This window comes from Scedosporium apiospermum (genome assembly GCF_000732125.1).
Source record: "Scedosporium apiospermum strain IHEM 14462 chromosome Unknown SEQ_SAPIO_0086, whole genome shotgun sequence".
NCBI classification, from domain to species: Eukaryota; Fungi; Ascomycota; class Sordariomycetes; order Microascales; family Microascaceae; genus Scedosporium; species Scedosporium apiospermum.
The window spans coordinates 1,116,916-1,141,080 of NW_015971787.1; the positions used below are offsets into that span (position 1 = coordinate 1,116,916).

Below are 24,165 nucleotides of genomic sequence, written 5' to 3' on the forward strand. Positions count from 1 at the left end.
AAAATGGAAAACGTGGCTTCCGGTTCCATGTTTCCCGGAAGCTTACTGCTGCCTAATTAGAACTGTCGATTCCAGATTTCAGGTTTCGGGCTTCAGGGAAACAAACATCCATCTGGAACGAGAAGTCTCGACAATGTATAACGTGTATATTAGATACAAAATGTACTGTGTGAAGTGGTCTGTGCGTTCGAAACATAGTTTTAGAATCCGACACAGAGGAAACCGATTTCGCTCCTAGCTGTAGCCACTGCATTTGCATGCTGCCTGCATAATTCTTGCTTTTACGCGCATGCCACTGGATAACCGAGTTCATTCTGTCCCCTTTGAGCTAAAGCCATGCGAGGCAATTAATTGTCCTTTGTTCAACTAAAATCCGCCCTCGCCCGTTGAAGTGGGTGGCAATATACCTGTGCATGTTGCAATGCAAGTATCGAGGAATACTGGCATGCTTTTAAGTATATCTGTTACCTCCATCCAGCTTCCGATCTGGGCTTCTACACATAGTTCCCGAGCATCATCCAGGAACTCAGCCCGAGTAGCGCCAGCAGCGCTAGAGATGCCGATGATCAAGACCCAGAGCATCTCTGCGGTGAACCTTTTAGAGTGATATGCCAGATCCATACTATTCAGCAACGCTCTCAAACGCCAGAGCAGAGTCTTTCGAATCGTCCCACCCACCGGTGTCTGCCGCAAGTTTGAGTAGATATATAGGAGCGCCGCCTGGAGCAGTAACCGTCCGACTTCGACTTTGTCGTCATTTTCAGCGATAACGTGATCGTCGTAGAGGGATAGCGCTATGCTATACTCCACTTCGTACACTCTATCGGGGTAACAAGCATCCCACGGTAGCTCTCCATCATCTACCGAGTTGAGAAAAGTTGTGAGTTGATGGAGAGAGAGCAGCAGGTGGCTGACAATGATACCATGCTTTTGGGTCATAATGGTTGCCAATTCTGGGTTGGTCGTGAGGTGGTAGTTGTTTCGTAAAAGGGCAGGAGTAAATTGCCACAGTTCAAACGGTTTTTTAGTAAGAGCAAGTGGAAAATGAGGAACGATTTTAAGGTTCAAGCTAGTGAGTAAATCTGACCTGTGTAAAGTGTTAAAATCCAAGATTAATCATGAAGTTGTTTCAACTTACCATAGGACCATGCGACGGATGATGCCTCGCATTCCTAGGTTCGACAGGCCCCCTCTAATTTGCACCATCCGTTTCAAACCTCCCATGTGGATGTACGCAGTCGAGGCTTCACCGTTCAGATTCTGCAGGATCAGTATCTCAAGGAAGCGTTATTTCATCGTAACCTCCGTACATACCTCTATATTTGCAAGGCATGCTACAGTCGCAATTGTCGAGTCATCGATCGTATTAGGTGATTCTTGTATGCTATTACTGATAGCAGATTCAGACTGCAATAGATATTGCGTTGCTTCACGGTTATATCCGTTCAACGACTGTGAAAATCGGCAGGCAGCGTAGTACAGATGCATGAACAGCCAGGCTGGATCCTTGCAGCAAATTCGTCTGTAGGCGCCTGATGGATCTGCATGAACTGAAGTCCGTAGGGGCGATGATGCATCTGGGAAGACCATGGTTGAGTGTTCTTGTTGATGGATACATTGAGGAACGATCGGTGGGGGGACAGGTTTAGGGCACTTACTTCGTTGTAGCAACATATGTGAACGCTGGTCTATATTGATGGGGAGACTTGAAAAGGGGTCCATCTCGCCATCTAGCCATGTTCGGCTACTAGATGGTGAGAGGCATGCTGATGCTGCCTGCTGTTCTCTGGTGGCTGTGCTTTGCTTTGCCAGGCTTGTTGGACTGAATGCAGCCGAAAGGTCTGACGACCAAGTGATCCCGGTTGAAGAAGCGCCGATGCAAGGGAAAATTGTCAAAGATGCGAAATCTTCGGAAGACCACGGGTCTGGAATTGACTCTCCCTCGGCGCTCTGTGGAGAGTCGTCTTCTTTTGGCTTTGTCGCTTTCTGCTGGCGCCTGTATCTCCGCATCACATGGGATCTGACAAGCTTGTTTGTCGCTCGAATATCTAAGTCGGCCTGGCCGCTTAGGCCGACGAATGTAAAGTTGTCTCCCGGCATTGATGCTGGTAGATTCGGTTTGGGAACATGTCAGAGTGGTGTCCGGCGCGACGCTTACACGCATTTCACCCAACATTGATTGAATCCTGATGTCTTAAGGCCTGAGGCACCAATCTATGTTTGAAGTCAGGAGCCACACCTCATCTCATTCAGCTAAACTAGTTTAGTAATCTAGATTAATCTTGGTGGCCTAGTTTTAGAATGCGGGCACCAATCAATTCACAGCTCTTAATCAAAGAACACCTGTTTGGGCGGCTTGAAGGCCGAGAGGTTACTTCGTACAAGTTGAAATAAAAGTGGAAAATGCTGGGTTGCGAAGACTCCGAAATTTGTATACTTACTCTGTAGGCCCTCGGCTGGGCTTTCGTCCTAGATGGGATGACCTGATTCCGAGTTGGTGGATAGCTGGGAAACTTTCTTTGGATTTAAACTCTAGCTTCTGGTCGCGGTTTCTAGTTCGATGTTACCCACGCCCAACTACCCATTCCTATTTCTATGTACATGACGATATGATGTCCGGTGGTCCATTGCGTCTAGCATACATGATACTGACATACAGTACATCTAGAAACGACTGAAAAGGTAAGGCTCCATGAGAGGGTCGGTGACATTCGTCAGGACCAGCTTCGCCATCAGCTGGCCGACAATGGCTGCGTTCGTGACCCCAGAGTGCATAACAGCAACAGACAGGCCATCCAAACCCGTGGCTCCAAGAATTGGGAATCCATCATCAGGTTGGGGTCGTCGGCCGATGGTGTAATTGATATACTCCAGCTTATGACCGCCAGCCAATGCATCCTGGGTCTGAGCGAATACCTCATCGGCATGAGCTTGGGGGTCATCGCCGGGGGAACCACCAGCAAAGTCGCGGCTGGACCTAATAACCCCATAACTGGTTTGACGCATGTGCAGGACGTCGCCGTTATACACAGTCTGAACCAGGCTCTTTTCGCCCTTTTTGCCCTTTTTGGCTGGAATTGAGTTGACAAGCAGTCCCTCTCGGGGTTGAACAGGCAGCGTGATGTTCTCTGCCGCGAGAAGATCGACACTGCCAAGACCAGCAGCAAGCACGACGTGGTCAGCCTTGATGTGCCCCTCGGGGGTAACAACACCTTTGACGTTTCCGTGAGAGTCCTTGAGGAAGCCAGACACCGTCCGTTCGAGCACTGTGGCGCCTGAGGCTTCGGCGTGGGAGATCAAGTCGGCCGCGACCAGTTCCGCTTCCATCTGGCCTTCCTGCGGGGCGAACACAGCCCAGTCAGGAGTGTACTCGTCTAATAGCTTAGGCTCGATGTCGTGAATCTCGGTGCGGTTAACGCGAACGACATTATAACCGCGCCCTTCCTGGAGGGCGAAGTAGTCCTCCAGCTCGTCAGGGGGCATATTGAAAGTCAGGCCACCGTTGAATTTGATGTCAAGGTCAGGCAGCTCCTCGCTGATCTCCATCCAATGCTCCATAGAACGGTTACGGAAGTGGTAATAAGTATCATCCTTTGTATAACAGTTGATCCAGGCAAAGGATAATGGAGTTGCGACACCACCAAGCTTCTCAGCGACAATGGTGACGTTGGCTTGTGGGGCGAGATGCCAGGCAATCGACGAGCCGACGATGCCACCACCAATGACCACAACGTTTGGGGATGCGAGAGCCATGTTGAAATATGATGCAAAGCGTCAAAGAGCTTCGCGACAAGGTGAAAAAGATGTACTTGTAACAGGACCGCGCTGGTAAATTGCGATTGATAGAGAGCTGTTGACACTTCTTTCAGATGGGAGAAGGAACTTGGGTTTAAGTAGACATCTCACAGCCAAGCATCACTTCCCATCCTTTTACCCTATAGCTCATGTTATCCAACTTTCCTACTCGTTTCTCCATCTTGGCCTCGTTCTCGGCGGAAACTGCAACTTCCGATCAGCAACTAGCACGGAATGAGATAATGCTGAACTCGGCCCATGTGAATTTAGGATTTGTCGCAGCGCAATGGTACTCGTCTTTATTCGTCTGAACTGGCTCCTTGTCTTTGACCTTTTTACTATGTACTGTTAAGATAGCCTACTCCAAGTTTCTATTATTGTCAGGGTGTACATATGTTCCTGTCAAGCCCTACATAGGCGCATGCATTACCCCGCTTTATTGCCACCTACCACTATAGGTAATTGCTCTAGGTCTTATCGTGCCTCCCGCAACAGGGGAAAGCTAGCGTTTATTAGCCTACAGTAGCTCCTCTGTCAAAAGGCTCTGTTAGTCTGAATCCTTCGGTCGGGAAGATATAAAGAACGGCACCGAGAGTGGTTTAGTGCGTCCTACGACACGAATCGCCAAGCACTTGATCACAAGCATCCACACCCAGTTAACAGCCAACATTGAAGTGCTTGTCACAACTGCTTGTCGATCGCACTTCTCATCCGGGCTTAATTTGGGGCTATGCTTCCCTGATTGAGCGCGTTGAGGATGCGGGGGAAAGAAGGCTAACAAGATGGAGATGTGCCGAGCAAGTTAGTGATGCTTACTCCTACTACTAGTTCGCGGCGAATTGACCCACCCTCGCATCATTTTCGACATCACCTTGCCTCTGTGGATGCATCTGTGGAAGGACGGGTCTCCCTTAGATAAAGCACATTGCTAGATTACTCCCCCGGACCCCGAAACAAGAGATTGATATCTAGCCAATACGAGTGAAGCCTAATCCGGCATCGGTAAGGTCGGCACTAGGGTCATGACTGGTTCTTGGGCTGGTTGAGCCCCGCACCCGGGAACCCTTGTAAATCAGCATTATCCTAATTGGGGATGGGGCGTTACCGTTACCACTCCATGGAGCCATGAAGGTTGGGGGGTCATCGTGTCTATTGTTGGGCGGACAACATGGAGTTAACTGGGGCCGAAGGAGACAAACTCTACTTTTCCCTTATCAAGTATGGAATAATATGCCAACCTTTACTTACGTGGATGTTGTCATTAGTATTCGTTTGGCAGCATTATCCGTTTCAGTACGTGGCCGAGAATTTGCGCAATGATAGCTCCAGGTTGGGGTCGGATTGGCTGGATGAAAATATACCAACTACTAACCCCATGGGGAGGCGATGTGCTAAGATTGCGGAGGAGATAGGATGACCGCCACATGGCACCGGATTCAACGATATCGAATGTGGATATAAATGCCGGTCAATCATGCCTTCGTCTTTGATTCACACTTAGCAGTCTCTTCCATTCCGCCCAAAAACTTCTTAATTCTGACAAACATCTTTGAGAAAATATGGCCGATGCAAATATGTCCGACTCCAAGATCGGCTCCCAGCCGAATACCACTCAGCACGAGGATATCGAGCCGACAGAGAAGCATGTCAGCCTTGAAGATACTTCAGGGCATATGCTCCACAAACAGCTGGAAACTCGCCACATGACCATGATTGCCCTTGGCGGTGCGCTGGGAACAGGTTTACTCATTGGAACGTAAGAAGCCCCAACACCATTATGTTTTTTTACCTCAACACGGAGGCTCACTGATACAGCGGCTCTGCACTGGCCAAGTCAGGCCCGGCAGGAGTCCTTATCGACTACATCCTTGTCGGCTGGGTCGTTTTTGTTATCATGACCGCTCTGGGTGAGATGGTCTCGTACTTGCCCTTGGCTCAAGGATTCGGCGGCTACGCCACGCGCTTCGTGGACCCGGCACTCGGCTTCGCGACAGGTTACACGTATTGCTTCAAGTACATGATTGGTACAGCCAATCAGCTTTCGGCCTTTGCTCTCGTTATGAAGTACTGGGTAGGCGACAGCGTAAACCCAGCTGTCTTCATCACTGTCGCACTCGTTGGAATAATCCTCATCAATAGCGTCAATGTACGGGCGTTCGGCGAGGTGGAGTTTTGGCTATCGCTGCTCAAGGTCCTCACCATGGTAGGCATTATTCTCCTACTTTTTATCCTTGCCGTCGGCGGCGGTCCGTCGGGCGATCGACCAGGCTTTCGATACTGGCGCGATCCCGGTCCCTTCGCCGAGTTCAAGGTGGAGGGAGACACAGGCCGCTTTTTGGGCGTCTGGTCTGCATTGGTCACCGCCGTTTATGCATTCACGGGCACTGAACTGGTGGCCGTGACGGCTGGCGAGTCCAAGAACCCCCGCCTGAGCATGCCGAAAGCTGCTCGCTTGAGCTTTTATCGCGTCTTTTTCTTCTACGTCCGGTCGGTCCTTTTCCTTGGCATGGTGGTCCCCTACAACTCCGAGGCGCTCGCATTCGCGACCCATGCCAGCAAATCTGCCGCCGCCTCACCCTTCGTGGTAGCTATCAAGCTCGCAGGAATTAAGGGCCTTGACCATGTCATCAACGGCTGTATAGTCCTATTCGTTCTTTCCGCCGCCAACTCGGACTTCTATATCGCTTCCCGAGGACTGTACGGCATTGCTGCTGATGGAAAAGGTCCGACCATTTTTGCTCGCACAACCAGAAATGGAGTGCCTTGGGTGTCTGTCGTTCTCTGCATCCTGATGTGTGGGCTGGCATACATGTCTGTCGCAGCGAGTGGTGCCAAGGTGTTCGGCTACCTTACAAGCTGCGTAACTGTTTTTGGTAAGCTCAGTACCTCCTCCGAGCCAAGCCCCTTCCAAGCACTGACTTCATCAGGTCTCCTGGTTTGGATGTCGATCTTGCTATGTCATATCGCGTTCCGTAGGGCTCAGTCGATTCAAGGAGTCGATCCTGCCTATATCGCTTACAGAGCGCCGTTCGGAATAGTGGGCTCATACATTGCGTTGGGTTTCCTTACTGTCCTTATCATCACGAAGGGAGCCGAGGTCTTTGTTGGTGACGAATTTGACTACAAGACATTTATCCTGGGTTACATCGGCATCCCGGTTTACTTGGCCCTGTACTTGGGTTACAAGTTCATTACCAAGACTTCATACGTCAGAGCAGCAGGTGCTGATCTTATCACGGGCGTCCCCGCGATTACTGTCGCAGAGGAAAAAGCTAGGTATGAAGCTCGCCAGAAAGAGCGGGAGGAGGCCAACCCTCGCGCCTATTGGGTCCGCAAGTTGTATGGGCTCGTTTCATGGTTATTCTGATATGTACGACGACCGCAAAGAGGCGCCCTTGCCGTCCGTAGGAAGATGAAGGGAAGCATAAATGGGAAGCCTATCGTTAGATTTAAATGTATCTACTGATCTGTCTTGATATCCAGGATACACGGAAGTCAACGTTTCCCTGAGAATCTCTACTGGTGGCCATTGTAAGAAAATATCTCTGTGCTATATAGAGAGTTTAGGGATTGTTTCAGTCCCTAAAAGATGGCAATAGCTCCGTACAAAGCTCCAGTTTAATTTGAAGCCTTAGTCAGGGGATAAGCTTCTATTCATGCATTGATCAATTGATGTCGTTTGGGAGTTGGCCTTTGAGTAGACGGCGTTGGTTAGCAAGGCCTCGCTATTTTCGAGACGTGACTGGTCACTGTTTGTAAAGTTATTTGTCAAAGTAATCTTGGATATATCCACGCATCCATATTCTGTGGGGGTTTTACGCAATGTCGATATGCATAGCAGGCCGCCGGATCGGCTAGGAAAGAGGTAGGTAGAGCATCGTTCTGTAACAGTTAATTACTGACATTTCCCACCGTCGCCAGCAGTTAGCAAGATCCAAGCAGTCTGTAATTAGCGAGTTCGTGCGAAACGTCTACCTGGCACCTTATGTCCCCACTCGATCTGAAGGCAATTGAAACCCTTATGGCCAATTTCCGAGGTGGCGAATGGGGGCCGCGAGAAGGGTGTGGAACCCTGTACGGAGTGGTTGATCAGCATTATCCGTTTTGGAGAGCATTATCCCTTTAAAGAAGTCCCGAGAGCATTATCCCTTTGCAGAAAATGAAGGATCAATTTCTCGCGTTCTGCTGACCAAATAAAGACTTTGCGACTCGCTGCTCCTAAATGCCTAAATTCTGCCTCTCTTCCTTCATTCCAGGTGTACTGCCTTACGAACCTTTCAAAGATGACCGAACCCATCTCCGACCGGGCAAGTGAGCTGGTTCGTGCCCTCGATTTGCCGTGGCGATGGGCGCCGAGAGGGACGTATTCTCCTGATGGAAACCCAGGCGGGCTAGTAAGCTTTGCCACTGCTGAGAATGTAAGCTAGACTGGTGGCAAAGTGCGTTCCGAGGCCTACTATGATACAGTACATATACTGATCGATCATGCTGTTATGTAGCCTCTCGTCCACCAGGACCTAGAGGACTTTACTCGTGAAAAGGTGAGCCCGCATCCGCATACGGAACAAAATTTTGTCGTAGGATCAATGTTTCCTAAGTTTGGCTTGCTCTGATATCTGCTCCCAGGTCTCAATATCTCAAGCTGCATTCACTTATGGGTACAGCACAGCTGGTGGAACGAGACTGCCCGTGCTTCTAGCCCAGCATCTAAATGAGCATTTCAAGCCTTCTCGACCTCTAGATGGCAGCGAAATCCGGATAACTGGGGCGGCAACCGCCATGCACGAAATCTTAGGCTGGGCAGTAGGAGATCCCAACGATGGCATCTTGACTTCTAAACCCGTCTACGGCCGGCTGGAACTCGATTTTGGAAATAAGGCTGGTCTGAGAATGATTTATGCCGACACAACCTGGCAGAATGCTTTTGATCCGGGAGTCGTCGATGCTTTCGAGAAAACCTTGGCCGACTCTCGCGCCGCCGGAATAAACATACGTGCCCTTCTCATCATCAATCCCAACAACCCAGTCGGACGTTGCTACCCCAGGAAGACGCTTGTGGAGATCATGAGGTTTTGTCAGAGGCACCAAATTCATTTGATCAGCGACGAAATCTATGGATCATCGGTCTTCAGCGACGACCTTCCCCCTTTTACTTCCGCCCTGTCGATCGAGCCGGGAATTATTAACGATAAACTGTTACACGTGACCTATGGCTTCAGCAAAGACTTTGGAGCGGCTGGGTTGCGTCTCGGCTGCATTGTGACGCGAAATGCTTCCATATTGAAGGTAATCCAGATGACGGCTCGCTTCCATAATCCTTCGGGTGCTTCTATAGCCATTGCCAACGCTATGTTGGAGGATCGAGACTGGTGCAACACGTTTCTTGCTACCTCCCGGCGCAAAATAGGAGAGGCCTACGCATTTATGACCGCAGGGTTGCTGGATCTGGGGATAGACTTTGTCCCAGCTAATACTGGCTTCTTCGTATATGTCGATCTGTCTCCTTACCTAATCCAAGGTACAGCAGATGCCGAGTTTGACCTCTCCCAGAGGCTTTTAGACGGGGGCGTCTTCTTACACCCTAAGGAGGAGCATGGTGGAATGGGTTGGTACAGAATGGTCTATACCCAGGACCCAAGGATTGTGGCAGAAGGACTACGACGGCAAGTATCAGCCGCTCTGTTTATTTGAAAATGCACTAACACGGCGAATAGTATGAAATTAGTTCTGTGGAAGATAGAACGTGAGCGTGCAACGCCGGATATTTAACCGGCGCATGCGATGCAGGCAGTGGCAAGGCGGAGTGGAAGTGGACCACGCGTGCCGCACCAAGGACTGGCCCGACAAGATTGTACGACCTTTTGAGGAGCCTTCTTCGCATTTTCAGAGTACTCTTTGTGGCGTTATCCATAAGGGACAAGTTATTTTCGATAGCCATGAAGATCTCCATAGAGTTTGAATATATAGAGGATTAAGCGTCTAAGTGGCGATCAAGGTCTCTAACATCGCCCCTGCCCCGGAAACCCCCGAGCATAAGTATGATCCTCAACCAACGGCAATTGTGCTTAATCCAAAGCTATCCGCTTATGGAGCCATCCCAGAATTCGTCAGCCGCACAGGGGTCATCATCGCACTCAGCTTCTAGATAATCGTCACCGTCGTCGAAACCCTGCCTCTCCGTTGATCGCATTTCCACTTCTGCCCAATATGCCTCTGCTTCCGTCTTGCTTATGAATTAGTGCAGTCGATAATAGCATCAGTAGGTAGTAAGGTATTACAACAGCATTGTACTTCTCTGCATCGCGCCAAGTCCTCAGGAGCATCGTCCGGAGATCGTCCGGAGGACTTTCCACGCAGACCCCAGCCTCATTCGTCATACGCTCATGGACGACACACCAGTTGAAGTTCTGTCTCCGAAAACAAGTCTCGTTAATGGTATTGGAGAATTTCGGGCTAATTAGAGCCCGCATGAAAATCAAAGAAGAAGGAACCAGCCTGCCGACTGTGCTCTCTTCCGTGCAATCTTGGATTTAATCTAGGGCTATCTGTCCCTTCTCTTTCTTCCTCCATCAGCTCTATTATCATTGGTTTCGAAGACTAAGGCGGCATCTTGCACAAAGATCAACACTGAAAGGGCTCTGCCCCACTCCTCGGCACACGGGTCGAGTGAAGAGGTCATTGGACAGCTCGAAGAGAGTTTCCTCCAGCACTGCTTCAATGCGCAGTCGCGAGCCAGATCCAATCGGAGGACCAGGATCATGGGCTCTGAGACTTGGCCCACCAGTGGAGTCGCAGCGGTCCGGAGTCCGGACCGGTCGCCAGTCTCAGTGCCGGCCGTCTAAGTGATTCTCTTCCTGCTATGCCATACCGCTTTTTCCTCGTGACCACCGTAGTGACCAATCGGGATACTATATCCCCCTGCCTGCTAGACAAATGTTCTTTTCAGTGTTTAATGGACCATGGTAGATTCCGTACTTTATAGACGCTCTCTTCCAAGCTCTTCCTCGGTGATCGGGGATGATCCCAGGGGTGATCACCAATTCACCACCAACCATCACTTCCCTCATCACCTAGAATTTCGATCCTTCCACTCTTCGTCTACCAAACCTGACCCTTTTGGCATCACGTCGAACATGGCGATGTTTCCAAACTACAATGTCGCTCTCTGGCAAACTCATGAAACTGAAGACGACTGCCACTTGATTATTCGAACAAATAATGGGTGGGTTTTCTACTGCCAGATTGACCCACGGCAGTTCCATGGCTCTCCAGAGGTGACTAAGCAGTACTTGAAATGTTTGACGACTTTACGGGCTGGCCACGAGGACGAAGAAACGGACGACTTCTACATCGAAGATGCCCGCGACTTGTTGGCAAAACAATTTGAACCCTTGATCAACGAGCTCGCCACAGCTCCTCCTCTATTCCTATCAGAAACTGGACGCCCGACCTTGTTTCAATATTTATTTGCGCCATCTTTCACCTGAACGATGTCCTCGAGCCATATCAACTTGATACCCAAGACAGCGAGTGGACCATGCCTAAGCTCAGGATGGGTGACGACTATGTGGCTAGCCTCGGCTGGACCCTATCGTATCACCCAGCTAACGTCGACCTCTCCTACGACAACCCTCAACATGTCCTAATTCGGCGCCCAACACAAGTGATTGTGAAAGCCCCCGATGGCAGTGATATGGTCTGCTTCTTTAAGCCAGTTGGCTCAAATTTAGGGCCTACGCTAGCAAGGAACAAACTATTTACCCATGAGAAGATCATCAAGGCTGAGTTACCTGCTGAAGCACTTATATGCCAGCTATATGGGCTTGTCCGTGACGTAAATGTTATCTACGGCATGTTGTTTCCGTGGGTCGAGAAGAGGGGTGTACTGTCTAGGGCGCTGGCTTTAAGTAGTTCAACTGAGCTTCGACAACGCTGGTCTGGCCAAATAAGTCGAACGATCAGCCATCTTCACCAGCAAGGGATTACCTGGGGCGATGCTAAAGCAGATAATGTGCTGATTGATATGAGCTAGAAGGGTTGTGGAATCCTATGGTTCAGGCTATTGCGTGAGGAGTCGTCTCTGGAGTTATGACTCCCCGTCCAAAGGTAAACACCACGTCACTAGACCTATGAATAGCCATCCCTCCCGCCACACAAGATTCATTAATGAAATGAGGATAAATCACCTGGTATCAATGGCGCGTAATATAAGCTACACATAAACTGCGTTTCTAGTGTTTTTTTTTTTTTTTTTTTTTTTTTTTTTTTTTTGAGATCTAGGAAGAAGTGAACGAAGAATTAACGACTCGCTATCAACTTCGATGGATGTTTTTACTGCCCGTCTAAGGCGTAGTGCTGTGAGTAGTTTTGTTCACTCCATCGAAGGATGAGGGATATCGACACGGAATGCAGTTTGGGCTATAGGACTCCTCGTTAGTCCTAGCTGGGGCTCTTTTTTAACTACCTTAAGTTATCCTATAGTTTTTTCTTCCCTCCCACAGCTTACCGCTCTGAGTCCTTAAATCGGTCAGCTCGTCATGTCCCAAGCGATGCTTCAAAGAGGTCGATGGCAGTCGAGAACACGTGAATGGCAAAAAGCAGGTTTCCCAGTGCGTCGAATTAGAGAGGGTACATTATTTAGAACAAGAGGCAACCAACCAACCTCCTTCGAAATGGACCTTTATCCCTCCCACTTCTTAAGACCTCCTAATGACAGCACCACCATCCGATCATAATAAAGAAAGGGCTAGTTACCACTTTCAAGATGTCGTCTTCACAGGCCGATGAAGCAAGATTTTTGAAGCCCTTGATCGACGGGCAGGCATCGCAATCTAGCAAAGGCATCAATTTTATGCCATTAGGGATTAGGGAAAGCTGTGCATACATTTGTTGATTTTAGGCTCCTTTCTTAAGCTCGAACCGAACCAGGACTTCAACATCACTAAGATACAAGCACAAGTGCCAATGCAGGGTCGAGATGTATTATCCGTCGTTGGAAGCATCGAAAGCAGGGCGGAGTCTATTATCTCATAGAATTGCCTACTATTTACATTCAAGATGGAACTTTCTCTGAACTTGACTTTGGTAATAGGTGCTTCCCTCTTTGGCTCTGTGTTAGGTGCAAATCTGAGCTCTTGTTCCAACCTTTTCAAATCTCGTCGCATCTAACGAATCATCCACGGATGGCTGCATCCCAATCGAGTTGTGAATTCAGTTGATCTTACACACATGTGAAAGAGGCACTGTCGTTCGGATCCGCGCCGACATATGTCAACACACTAGGGTACCGGCACAACTGCAGAGTTCGAGTTGCGGTTTTATTCGTCCCCGCGACGGCGGCACCAGTACCAGGAAGTGTCTCCGGGGCAATTCCATTCTCAACCCAAGCCCTCACGGTGTCGAGAAGATAAGCAGAGGGATTGGGCCCGCTACCACCACTGCAATGCCCTACTCCCGGCGCGAGGAAGAAGCGGTAGTAGTCGCTTACGTTCTTATTGGCTTCCACGACTCGCTCGTAGTAGTCGATCGTGCCGTTGGGGAAGATGAGTGTATCCGCCAAACCGTGCCAGGCGAGGACCTTGCCGCCGGCTTTGCGGAGGCCAGTTAGGTCGGGGTTGTCGGTTCCGATGACGGATGTATATTCGTCCACCCCTTGGAGGAAGAACCGATCAACATCTTCGCGGGTCATCGTATTAGGGTCGTACGATGTGTTTTTGGCTAGGTAGATTTGGATCCAATCGACAGAAACGGGCCAAATTCGAGGCGTGCAGTCATCCACAGTCGAGCACGTAGTTGGCAATAGCCCAGTGAGCGGGGTCTCGTGGGTGAGGCCGTACCACTGATGGGCCTTCCCAGATGCCGTTCACCAACTCCGCCATCTTATCTGTGATGACTACCTCGCTAGATGGCTCGATACAAGTGATAGTTTTGCCGACTGGAGAGGCAGCATCGAAATTGCAGCGCCCAGGGTATGAGATGATGTCATCCTTTCCCGTTGATCGGAGAAGAGCATCTCCAGACCTCCGCTTTCATAGGTTGCCACATACTGCCAACACCGTCAAGCTCATCGCATGCTTCAATTGCCGCGGCGGTGAAAGCATCAAGCACACATGAAGGTGGCCGTGTATCTAAAGTCACATCGTCAGTGCTCGTCCTCTCGTCTGCTTCAAAGAGATGACTTACCAAGGAATTGTGCCAGAAGAGGGGGCCAGACCTCTGCCATCACAAAACGATGCCAGTTGAACGCAGGACATCCGGCCACAATGCCGTCGAAGTTCTCCGGATATCTCTGGGCCATCATGTGTCCTCGACGTCCACCCGTTGAGCACCCACTCCAGTACGAATACTCGAGCCCCTTCCCAAAGTATAGTTCGGTGGCAAGCTTGCCCAGTCTCGCGGCCTCGTCCAATGCGACGCTACTGAAGTCAATGATGGCTGGCCAGTTCACGTTCCCTTCGCTAACCATTCCCCACTCGGCAGCCGTGGCAGTCGTATTGAGGCCACCGTCCGTAGAAGACGAGGTGTAGCCGTTTGAGACTGGCCCAAGAACGTTTCGGGGGGAACCGGCTTGCCATCCGCCGCCGCCCTCCATCAAGAAGCGGCCGTTCCATTCAGCTTCACGAAGGGGCAGACCAATCCAGGTTGTTATCGCATCATTTTGGCCGGGATGGGTGTACTGAATGGAGACCTGACAGAAACGTACAGAGGTCGAATGGCCTCCGGGAGACTCGGCGACGGTGGTACGGTTAACAGCGACGTCCAATGACAAAACCTCGATGTTCGGCAAGGTCAGTCCAGAGAAGTCACCGCAGGTGCATTTCTTGGCGACGCCAAGAGTTGCAAGGCTGAGGAGGCCTCCGGCGAGATATAACAATGAAGCCATGCCGTCTGAGGAATTGTTTGTATCAAATTATTGAAAGTGGCGATGGAGCTTTCTGTGTTGTGAACTTGCGACATAGGTCAACGCCAGGCACCCAGGGGATAAGTCTGGGTTTATATAGACGTAGAACCCCACGGTATAGACCCATGGTAAGGAACGCCGGGATGACGATTCTTTGGTAAGTGCAGCTCCCTTGGAGTCGGCTTCTACCGACGTCGATGTCGACGTCTAGCCTCTGGTGGAGACCGACCCAGCACTCCTTGTTAAGCACGCAGATGGCCGTGTCCCTACTGGTCCAGGGTTCTGCAATCTCTGGATCTCGAGCGAGAAGCTATTGACTACCACGGGTACGAGGACATAATTCGAATGGCGAATCTACGATAGATATTGCAAAACAATCGGATCTAGCACCCTTGGGTACGCTTGGAAGGGTTTCCTTAAATCTCAGCTGCTTGGACCGTCGAATTAAGCGTAAAGCGCTTGGTTTACAAGACTTTCTCGCTGGAGGGAGGATTCTGGTACGCTGGTCGTTGCCGGAGCCAACCGAATTTACCGCCTTCGGCGAAGCGGAGTGGGCAGGGTGTGGGTGTGTCCGATAAGAAACCGAGGAGCCATGCGAACATCGGGAGTATCCGACACATACTTGGCGATTTCCAGCTCCCAGATACCCTCATATACGTGTATTGTCGGCAAAACAGGCCACTCATCATCCTCAGGTCACCCAGTGAAGAAAGACGACATGCGTATGTGCCAACTGCTAATCCAGCTCCTCATCTGTTTTGTTCCCTTGGGGCCTTTGGTCCTCACAAAAACTCCAGCGGGGAACAAGGCGAGCGCATTCTCGTCAAAATGGTTGGCAGTGCGATGCCGAAGGGACTCCTTCTTTAGCAACTCTATGATCCTCTCGGTCCGTTTTGAGTCCTCAAGATACAGAAGGAAATCTACAAAATCCACAATACGCGGGCCTGATAGCGCCGTGACCGGACTTCGAGACTGTTCAGACCCACCCTCTAGCGTTGTATCGGTTTGTCTACCGCTGAGTGTCCGTGGCCGTGAAATCCTTGGTCGCCAGGCGTCAGGAACCACCACGGAGCCGAGACTATATACACCGACATTCTTCGAGTTGCGTGCCGCTATGTCGAATATCTTCGCGTGGACTCTGGCATTCCAGGTGGATTCGTTTACGCCGTTCACCCGGCAGTGCGTTGTGTTGCGAATAATGTTCTGAATCTCCCGCAGCTCGTACTCCAGGTCCGCCAATGATAGCTCCTCGTCTTCGCTTTGAAAATCATGCTCTGGGATGGGAGCGTCGGTCTTGTCCCTCGCGTCCCCTGGGACGCATGCTCGCGTCTGGTTCGTATAGCCTATGATCTCTTCGAGAGAAGTCACGAACGTTGGTACGTGTTCTTTCACAAAGTCCAAACTTTCCTGCGACGCTTCGAGGGCTTGGGGTCCGTTGCTGATTTCGCCGGGGTTTACTGGCATGAAATCGTAAAAAGCTGGGTTTGTTGCTGTCGTGCTTGCTTCACAGTACGCTCCCCATGGAGATGGAGAAATGCCTGACTCCACCGTGCTGGGTCCCGGTGAGGTCCCCCTTGTGGTCCTTTGCCTTTTCCTCAGAGGCAGTCGCATCTTCGACGATGCGAACGTCTCGGAGCTTATGCCGGTAACCCAGCTTTCGATCCAGCCTAGACGGTAGGATTCTTCTTTCTCTTGGGCCGCCGTCGCCGTATCTCCGCTGTTGGTGGGCATCGAAGCCGGAACACACTGTTCATGTAGAGGGGATTGATGCGGAAATGTAATGTGAAGAGGTCGAAAGATGTGTCCGCGCAGCCGTTCGAGCCAAGATGATGATGTCACGAGGCATCATTATGCGCCATGAGAAGTGGAAGGCAACAATGACAATCGGAACGCCTCACCTCGGTATATTATTAGTAAACGACCCAAGTCTGTTGCTCTTTCCAACTGGAAGTCCACAAGTCCTTGTTGGAAGCTATTAGGTAAACACTGCCCGGCTACTTCCTTCTCCAAGCTGCTTCCCATTGTCTCCTTCGCGCTCGCTAGAGAATAAGTAAAGTAGCTCCAATAGAGAAAGCGCAGGGGACGGCAAAAGTAATGGGGAGTCTAAGTTAAGTATCCAGCATATACACTCTATTATCTACAGCATTGTAGTAAACGCTGCTGGAAATGACGGTATCAAGGTGTGCTTTAGAGCCTTGAAATACTTCGTCCTGCACAGTCAAGTCGCGTCGAAATCGCGTGTAACGACAGAATGTTACTTAACAGTTGAGGCTGCTCTACTTGTACAATATACACCGACAGGCTCCACGAAATTGCTACAAGCCAGCCAGACAAGACAAGCCTTGCGCGGTTCATCAATTCTGCTTCAACATTGAAAGATATCAAAACAATCCGCTCTACCCAGCTCGGTTGACCTACTGTAACCTCTAATTTTCCTTTTCATTTGCTTTTAGTTTTACTGCTGTGTATCTTCATTTCTGCGAAGTCTAAACCCGGATCGGTATTGCACGAGGACCTACGAAGTAGAGGTACTTCGTACCTCGTATTACAAGGCGCTGTTTCCTCTGATCGCCAGATCTTCCCCTCTTTGGCCCAAGCTCCCCTACCGATGCTGCTGGCCCCTGTACAAAGTACTTGATCAGCATCAGCATTTTTTTTTTTTTTTTTTTTTTTTTTTTTTTTTTCTCTTCTTTTTCTGTTGTCTTTTTTCCATTGTTTCGTTTCTGATTGCTCCTTCAACCAGCAAACACACCACCTATTCTCCCCATTGACCCATTGATACCTTCTACCTTCCCTCTACTTTCCATCATCCACCATTCACAATCTACCATCTCCAAATTGCACATTTCACATTTCACATTGCACATTGCATTGACAATTTGGCAGTCTCCCAACACCAGCAGTGATCACCCACTCCCATGCTCCCACGCCCGTGTCTTCCGTGGCGCAGCTGCAAGCATCCCTTGTGACACCATCCATCCATCCATCCAACCAGAGCGAAAGAAGAAATCGAAGACCACAAAAAAAAAAAAAAAAGACGCCATGTTTCCTACCGCGCAGCCGTCTTCTCCGACGACCAACACTCCCAAACAAACCCCAGGATTGCGCCAGAAAACCCTGAGGTGGTTCTCGGATCGAAATCCATCCTCGACCCCGAACCAGCATCAGCAGAATCAACAACGACCGCCGCCGCGACAGCAAGACCCGGCGCCAATCCTTTCCCAACCCCAACAGCCCCAATCTCCGCCATCGAGAGTCAGGCAACGCCGTCCACTGCCCTCTAGTGCGAGCGCGACAGCATCGCCCAACCCGCCCAAGACCGAAGACAGCATCATCGCGACGCCGCCGAAACCGAAGTCTTTCATCACAGCATTGAGGGCGCCTCAGTCGGAACCAAGACCCCCTCGACCTGGGTCATCTACAACCTCTGAGACCCTGAACAAGGGGAGGAGCATAACTGTCGTACCATCGCAGGTCCCAAAGACCAGACACTCAATGGCGACTGCCACCGCGATGGGGGCATCCATTGTATCGCGGCCGTCACTTCCCACAAAGAAGAAGGTGGATATAGTTGACCAAGGTTCGTGAATCGCCTGCACCTCTCCTTGTTGCTTTCTTGATTGCTTGTCAAAGTAGAAACCCATCCTCTCCTTTTCTTTCAACTTCATCTCTCCATTGTTTCCCAAACTCCCATCATCCCCAGGAGCAGCAAAAAAAAGAGCTCAACAACCTCTTGCCCATCGAATACTCCCCCCATTCCCCTCATGTCCTCGCAATTTCTTCTCCACAATGTCCTACATATTCAGCGCCGATGCGAGCCCAATTGACTTTACCCTTCGTCCAGGTAAACCGCTCATTTTCGACCCCGTCGCGGACGAATATGATGTAGGCGACGACGACGACAAGAACAACTTTGACGAGGAAGCGTCCCCCGAAGATGAGATCCAGGCGCAGCTCTCCATCAGCGACGCCGAGGAGGAGTACCACGAAGAAGGCGAGAACCGCGACGAGGATGAAACCGAGAGCGAAGATGGGGAGATTGAGGCTGAGATCGATGTCGAAGGTGACGGGTATGAGGATGAGGACGAGGACGAGCAGATGGAATCCGATGGTGAAGGACAGGAACGACCCTCGAGCCCCGTCTCTGGAAACGGCGAGCCTTCGGTCTGGTCCCCTCCCTTCAGCCCCCAGGTTCAGGTGAAGACACAACCTCTCCCGCGATCCGCGACGCGTCGCGCGCGCTCCTCGTCCCTCCAGAACCCGCCCAGCTCGGCCGTCCGGCGCACTTTCCGGCACTCGAGCCCCATTCTAGACGTTGACGAGGAAGCCGAGGAGGCGACCCAAGGGAAGGGAGAGTCATCCGTCGTCAAGACGAACGGCACAAAACTCTCCATCATCACCTCCACTACCACGGCGACAGCCGGCGCGAGCCAAAAGGGAAACGCTGATCAAGATGCCGGCCCCCGCCGCTTCAACATTGACACCATCCTCGACCACCGCCCGTCTCCAGACGACCCCAACCTCTTCGAGCTCCTCGTCCGCTGGGACCTCCCCGAGGGCGAAAATGATGAGGACACCGAGACCTGGGAGCCCGAGGATGTCATCCACCGCGACGCGCCCCGCGCTCTCTTCGCCTACTGGCGCCGCGTTGAGGGCGGTCGAGAGGGACAGATGGAGGACTCGGATCTGTGGTATATTTCCCACGTGAAGCAGCACCGCGTGTCGAGCAGCACCAATAAGGTCGATCTGCAAGTTTCGTGGGTTGGTTCGCCCCAGGCCACTTGGGAGCCAGAGGCTAATGTTATCGAGTCGGCTCCTGATGCCGTGGCTGAGTATTGGGAGAAGAAGGGCGGTCGCGATAAGGTTATTGCCGCGAAGTCGAATTCGAAGAAGAGGGGCCCCGGTGGCCGGCGAGGTGGACGTGGAGGCGGTGCCCAGAAGCGAGCGAGGAGGAGTTGAAGGAGTTTCTCTTCTTTTTCTTGTCCTTGTTTTCCCTCTTTTTTTCTTCTGTTCAACGGGCTGGTTGATTAGGGCGCGTGTGATTTGTATTGATAGATTACGAGGGAGGGAAACGGTACGAGGAAGGGACATGGAAGGACTAGGCGTTGGGTTTCTTTTTTTCTTTTTTTTTTTCTTTTTTTTTTTCTTCTCTTCCTGTTTTTCTCTTTTGTCGCTTTTTATCCTGTGTTTCTTCTTCACTTCATGTCAAGGGGTAATGCATTATAGGTTGACGGCTGTGGATTTGAAAAATGCTCTGCCGCGCGGTATGGGTGTGCACTAGACTTTTGGTCTTTGTTGATATGAGAACAGCAAAATCCTCCTTTCTAATCGAGACCCGGCTTAACGGGCTTATTTCTACGTCACAAGTATCGGGCTCAAATCAACTGTCATTCTCTTAGAGAGTCAAGTTCCTCCATGGATTTTCATGTTGTATTCATTCGTTGGGCTCATGTATGGCCCTGTCAGTGCAGTCTGACTATGACAATCTGTATATCAAACTCGAGTTCGTTCCCAGAAGCAAATTCGTTTCCTTGAGCAAGATCAATCTGGTTCCCTGTTTTTGTTTTTATTCTTTTTAATTTTTTTTATCTTGTGTTCGAACACCGATCCCTAACCCGTCGAGCCAAACACGAAGTCGAGCTGACATTTCTGTCATCCCAACATCTAGACGCGGTTCTGCTTCTTGCGAAGGTCAAACACCTTGAGAGCCTCCTCGGCAGCCTTGACACCGCTCAAAGCCATAGCACCAAAGGTAGGACCTATTGCATACAACTCCCATCAGCCAATGGACCGTGGAAAAGAGAGAGACGGAGAATGAACTCACCCATGCGGTTCGAGCCGTCCATCTCGGAGAGCTCCATGCCTCCGACAATCAAACCGGGGACAATCTCACGAGTGCCCTTGACGATGGCATCCTCGGCGCGAGCCATGTCAAGACCGCGCATGCCGCCGAGCTTTTCGACGCGCTGCATGCTGACGAGGCGCTTGACGGAGAATGCGCCCATGGGGCCTAGAAGAAGAAGAGGCCGTCAGTCCCTAATCTCAAACCCACAAAAGTAGAAAGAACGAAAGAACTCACCATCATGACCAGTGGTAGAAATTACAACAGGCGCGTTAATCGTGTTCGGATCCATGCAGCTCTGGTCATCATGATGCATGGAAACCAAAGTCCAATTGGTAACGACACCCGCAATCCTCACGCCATCCTCCTCGGGCCTCGTAATCAAATCCTCCACAGCCGTAGCATTAAAAAGCTTGACATTCGGCAACGCAAGCACCTTGCTCAACACCGTCGAAGTGAAAAGCGCCGCATGCTTCACAACAACATAATCGCCCTCATCCTCAAACGGAACACCCAGCTCGGCCAAAAAGACATCAGCGGGCTTCCGCATAATCATGGCTGAGAAGAGCTGGCCGCCCAACCAGGCACCGCCTCCCGGAGCAACACCGGCCTCGATGATGGCGATGCGCAGGTCCGGGCGGAGGGTGCCGAGGGTGTAGGCGGCGGAGAGGCCGCAGGATCCGGCGCCAATGATGACGATGTCGGATTCGGCGTAGGCGTCGAGGTCGGCGAAGTAGCGGCGGGTCATGGCGCGGGAGACCTGGGATTCGCGGATGGGGGCGAAGGTGAAGGTGTCCCAGTTGCCCATCATGTCGGTGACGGGCTTGGTGAGGGTTGCATCAGGGGAGGAGGCAACTTGCTTCTTGGCGAAGACGGGGACTGTGTACTCGGATTCCGAGAAAGAGCCAGTGGAAGCGTGGGGAGCCATTATTGAAGCTGAAGAATAATTGGCGATGTTTTATTTCACGTTAAACCTGTGGGAGTTAGGTGCTGTTCTTATGTTGGGGGAAAGGGGAGGAGGAGGAATGCATGATCCTTTCGCTGGTATTATCCAGATCAAGTTCAGGGCCGTATAATCTCAGCCATATCCCTACGCTTCCAGCCTTGTCCTTCTCGTCGGGCTCCCGAGTGATTTCTCAACTTGAGAAGGGCTCGGGAGGATGGATGGACGACAGCACAAGCCAAGGAAGGAAACGTAGGGACAGGCACCGGCTCACGCATGACTTATCACACAGTTACCTGAAGACATCTTGACCATGACGGATAGTTCACCACCGAAGGAATCCATGGCTGAGAAAAACAACGTTGTCGTGGACGGGATATACCGTTTTGTGGGACCTAGGAAAACTGGTTAGTGTTTCTACACATGAGAACCTTTTGTCGTTACCCGCCCATTGTGAGGAGCTGGTAACGACTCTGGGGGCTTAGAGTACAGTAAGTGTCAAGCGTTGCGTTTTCTTGGATCGACGACCGAAAGGCGGAAGAGAATCGCGAGGATCAATTGATTGAATGTCTACTGCGTTGACAAAAGAAGAGTAAACACTTCAAACCCTACCACAACGGAGGTTCCACTTCCTATTTATACTACGACTCCCACAATCAAATCACGCAAAATCCCGAGGAGGAAAAAATAGTGAAGAAAAGAGATAAGGAAAGAACCCCACACCGACGCACGTCATATCGTAGCTCCGTCGCCCCCTCATCTCTGGACATCACCATTGGACATTGGAACCCTTCAGTTGTGAGCCAATTCGTAATAAAGCGTGAACGACCACTCGCGGTCCACATCTCTCCGCCCTTGGCCGCTCCTGGCCGTCGATGGCCGAGGGGAAAACTTGCTCTTGAGCAACCGTTGAAAGCGGGGAAGAAAGCGGCATTTAATATAAAGTTTACACTACCCATCCTGGGCCATCCATGAAGAAGTGGTGTAGTGATCACTTGGTATTGGTGTTTATCGGTGACGACTGATCTGATCGGAGTGAATCGGCGGGAGCACCGGGTGGAGTGGATCGGTGATGCTCCGAGTTCGGCGGCATAGAACGGGGAAAGAAGAAAGATCTGCACGATGCTGGATCCAGCAGTTAGTTAGTAACACTAATATCGGTGACTCATGACTACTCCATCGTGAGATCAGAGACGCCAGTCAGAAGAGATCTGGAAATACGGTAGACAGGAAGGCGTTGCGTTGTTACTCGGTTTTGAGAGATCGAGATGGAGAGAGCCCGTTGACTCCGTTCATGTATTGCTTCGTGGTTCAATTCATCCTCAACCTCCTGAACCTTCTTCATGTCAGGCCTAATCTGCGGTAGGACTAGGGGTTGTGGTTTCTTGGGTCAAGAGAGGGGAAGATCTCTCGGCTGCATATTTTATTGCTCACCAACTTGGAATAGCGCCAGCGAAGCCTGATGAATCGTCCCGTGTCTTGGTATTCTTAGGTGTACGAAAGTTAGTGCTCTCTCGAGTCCTTCCGGTTGTAGCCCGCTGTTGTATTTGATGCAACCACTTCCGAGCAGACCGAACAAGTTCTGTCCATGGTTGTGATGACCTCGAATGCCAAGAATCTGCGTGCCGATTCTGATGAACAGGATTAGCACGTCCCGCTCTGGCGTTACCAGGAATTGAGAAAGGGGGGAAATGAAGAAAACCTGGTGAAGAGCCGAGCGGCTCTCCCTTAGAGGGGAACTAGGGTATTGATGCCAGCCCTGTAGAGATTGAATTAGATGAAGTTCCAGAGAGCGATAGCTCGAGACGAACCGTAACCCTAACGGCCGGGCCCAGGATCGACGCAGATTCATTCCTTCACGGGTTCTGCAACCATGAAGACAACCTTAACGTTGAATTTTAAGTAGCAAATAGTCTGCTCGAAAATACCCACGTTAGAAGGAAATAGCTAGAGCTCAAATACTCATCCTTATCCCACCTTCATTTACTTATTGTCGATGCTACCTTGCCCGCTCGTACCTTCCCCTTAAAGATGCGTCCTCAGTCAGCGCCCATCGTCACTCCAAATCTCAACCTTCACCATTGCAACGACGGCTTCAGTTGCAGGCAACACTGCATCCGCACAGCTCTCCGCTCCCACCCTAAGCAAAAATAGACTACTCGACTTTCTCCGGAAGAAACCATCCAAGATCCGAGCGAAGCGTCTTGTCATCATGGGAAAGACTATCTCCCATCGCCACCTTGAGGATCAGGACAACCTCCGTGCTGCTCCATCGGAGCCAATTGACCTGCGGCACGGCCTCATTTTAACCCACCTCGTCTGAACTCTCAGTTCGGGCAAACGAGATGCCGGGCTTAGTGTACCGCACTCACGCGTTGAAAGCCTCCCCGTCCAATGCGGCGGACTCAGCGCGACCCGATTTACTGGCTCAACGCTAGAAACTGCATCCCTCCCATACCGAAAGAGGATAAATTATTTCCCGGGACATCTCGTGCATAGCTCCTTGACGTCATGCTGAAAGCCACCAAGGCCTCTTCGCGTTGCGAAAGAAAGAAAAAGAAAAAGATGTCCTGAGCGCCAGTGCGCAACCCAATTCGTTTTCGTCAACTTACATCGCCGAGCCGTCTGGAACTATTGAAATCTCACAGATGCCTTTTCCCGCTCGAGGTAGTATTTCTTGTGAGG

General features: G+C 50.8%; 5 protein-coding genes and 2 pseudogenes across 5 annotated transcripts; 3 read left to right on the top strand and 4 right to left on the bottom strand.

The window, feature by feature from the left end:
* Window positions 1-2,664: 2,664 nt before the first annotated feature.
* SAPIO_CDS2554 lies at window positions 2,665-3,753 on the bottom strand (annotated as a pseudogene; the record flags this gene model as incomplete).
* Window positions 3,754-5,369: 1,616 nt separating this feature from the next.
* On the top strand, window positions 5,370-7,162 carry SAPIO_CDS2555 (Dicarboxylic amino acid permease; the record flags this gene model as incomplete). Its single annotated transcript, XM_016785543.1, has 2 exons — window positions 5,370-5,551; window positions 5,611-7,162. 2 exons carry the CDS (start codon window positions 5,370-5,372, stop codon window positions 7,160-7,162), a joined length of 1,734 nt encoding a protein of 577 aa, XP_016644919.1.
* Window positions 7,163-8,078: 916 nt separating this feature from the next.
* SAPIO_CDS2556 (Uncharacterized protein) lies at window positions 8,079-9,486 on the top strand (the record flags this gene model as incomplete). The annotated part of the gene is made up of 3 exons (XM_016785544.1): window positions 8,079-8,213; window positions 8,295-8,336; window positions 8,422-9,486. The coding sequence occupies 3 exons, from the start codon at window positions 8,079-8,081 to the stop codon at window positions 9,484-9,486; spliced, it is 1,242 nt and encodes a 413-aa protein (XP_016644920.1).
* A 3,529-nt stretch (window positions 9,487-13,015) lies between these two features.
* Window positions 13,016-14,677, bottom strand: SAPIO_CDS2557 (uncharacterized protein; the record flags this gene model as incomplete). Its single annotated transcript, XM_016785545.1, has 3 exons — window positions 13,016-13,470; window positions 13,842-13,922; window positions 13,978-14,677. 3 exons carry the CDS (start codon window positions 14,675-14,677, stop codon window positions 13,016-13,018), a joined length of 1,236 nt encoding a protein of 411 aa, XP_016644921.1.
* A 714-nt stretch (window positions 14,678-15,391) lies between these two features.
* On the bottom strand, window positions 15,392-16,426 carry SAPIO_CDS2558 (annotated as a pseudogene; the record flags this gene model as incomplete).
* A 1,311-nt stretch (window positions 16,427-17,737) lies between these two features.
* On the top strand, window positions 17,738-19,654 carry SAPIO_CDS2559 (uncharacterized protein; the record flags this gene model as incomplete). The annotated part of the gene is made up of 2 exons (XM_016785546.1): window positions 17,738-18,275; window positions 18,540-19,654. The coding sequence occupies 2 exons, from the start codon at window positions 17,738-17,740 to the stop codon at window positions 19,652-19,654; spliced, it is 1,653 nt and encodes a 550-aa protein (XP_016644922.1).
* Window positions 19,655-20,359: 705 nt separating this feature from the next.
* On the bottom strand, window positions 20,360-21,465 carry SAPIO_CDS2560 (Thiamine thiazole synthase; the record flags this gene model as incomplete). Its single annotated transcript, XM_016785547.1, has 3 exons — window positions 20,360-20,454; window positions 20,520-20,705; window positions 20,775-21,465. The coding sequence occupies 3 exons, from the start codon at window positions 21,463-21,465 to the stop codon at window positions 20,360-20,362; spliced, it is 972 nt and encodes a 323-aa protein (XP_016644923.1).
* Between the last annotated feature and the right edge of the window lie 2,700 nt (window positions 21,466-24,165).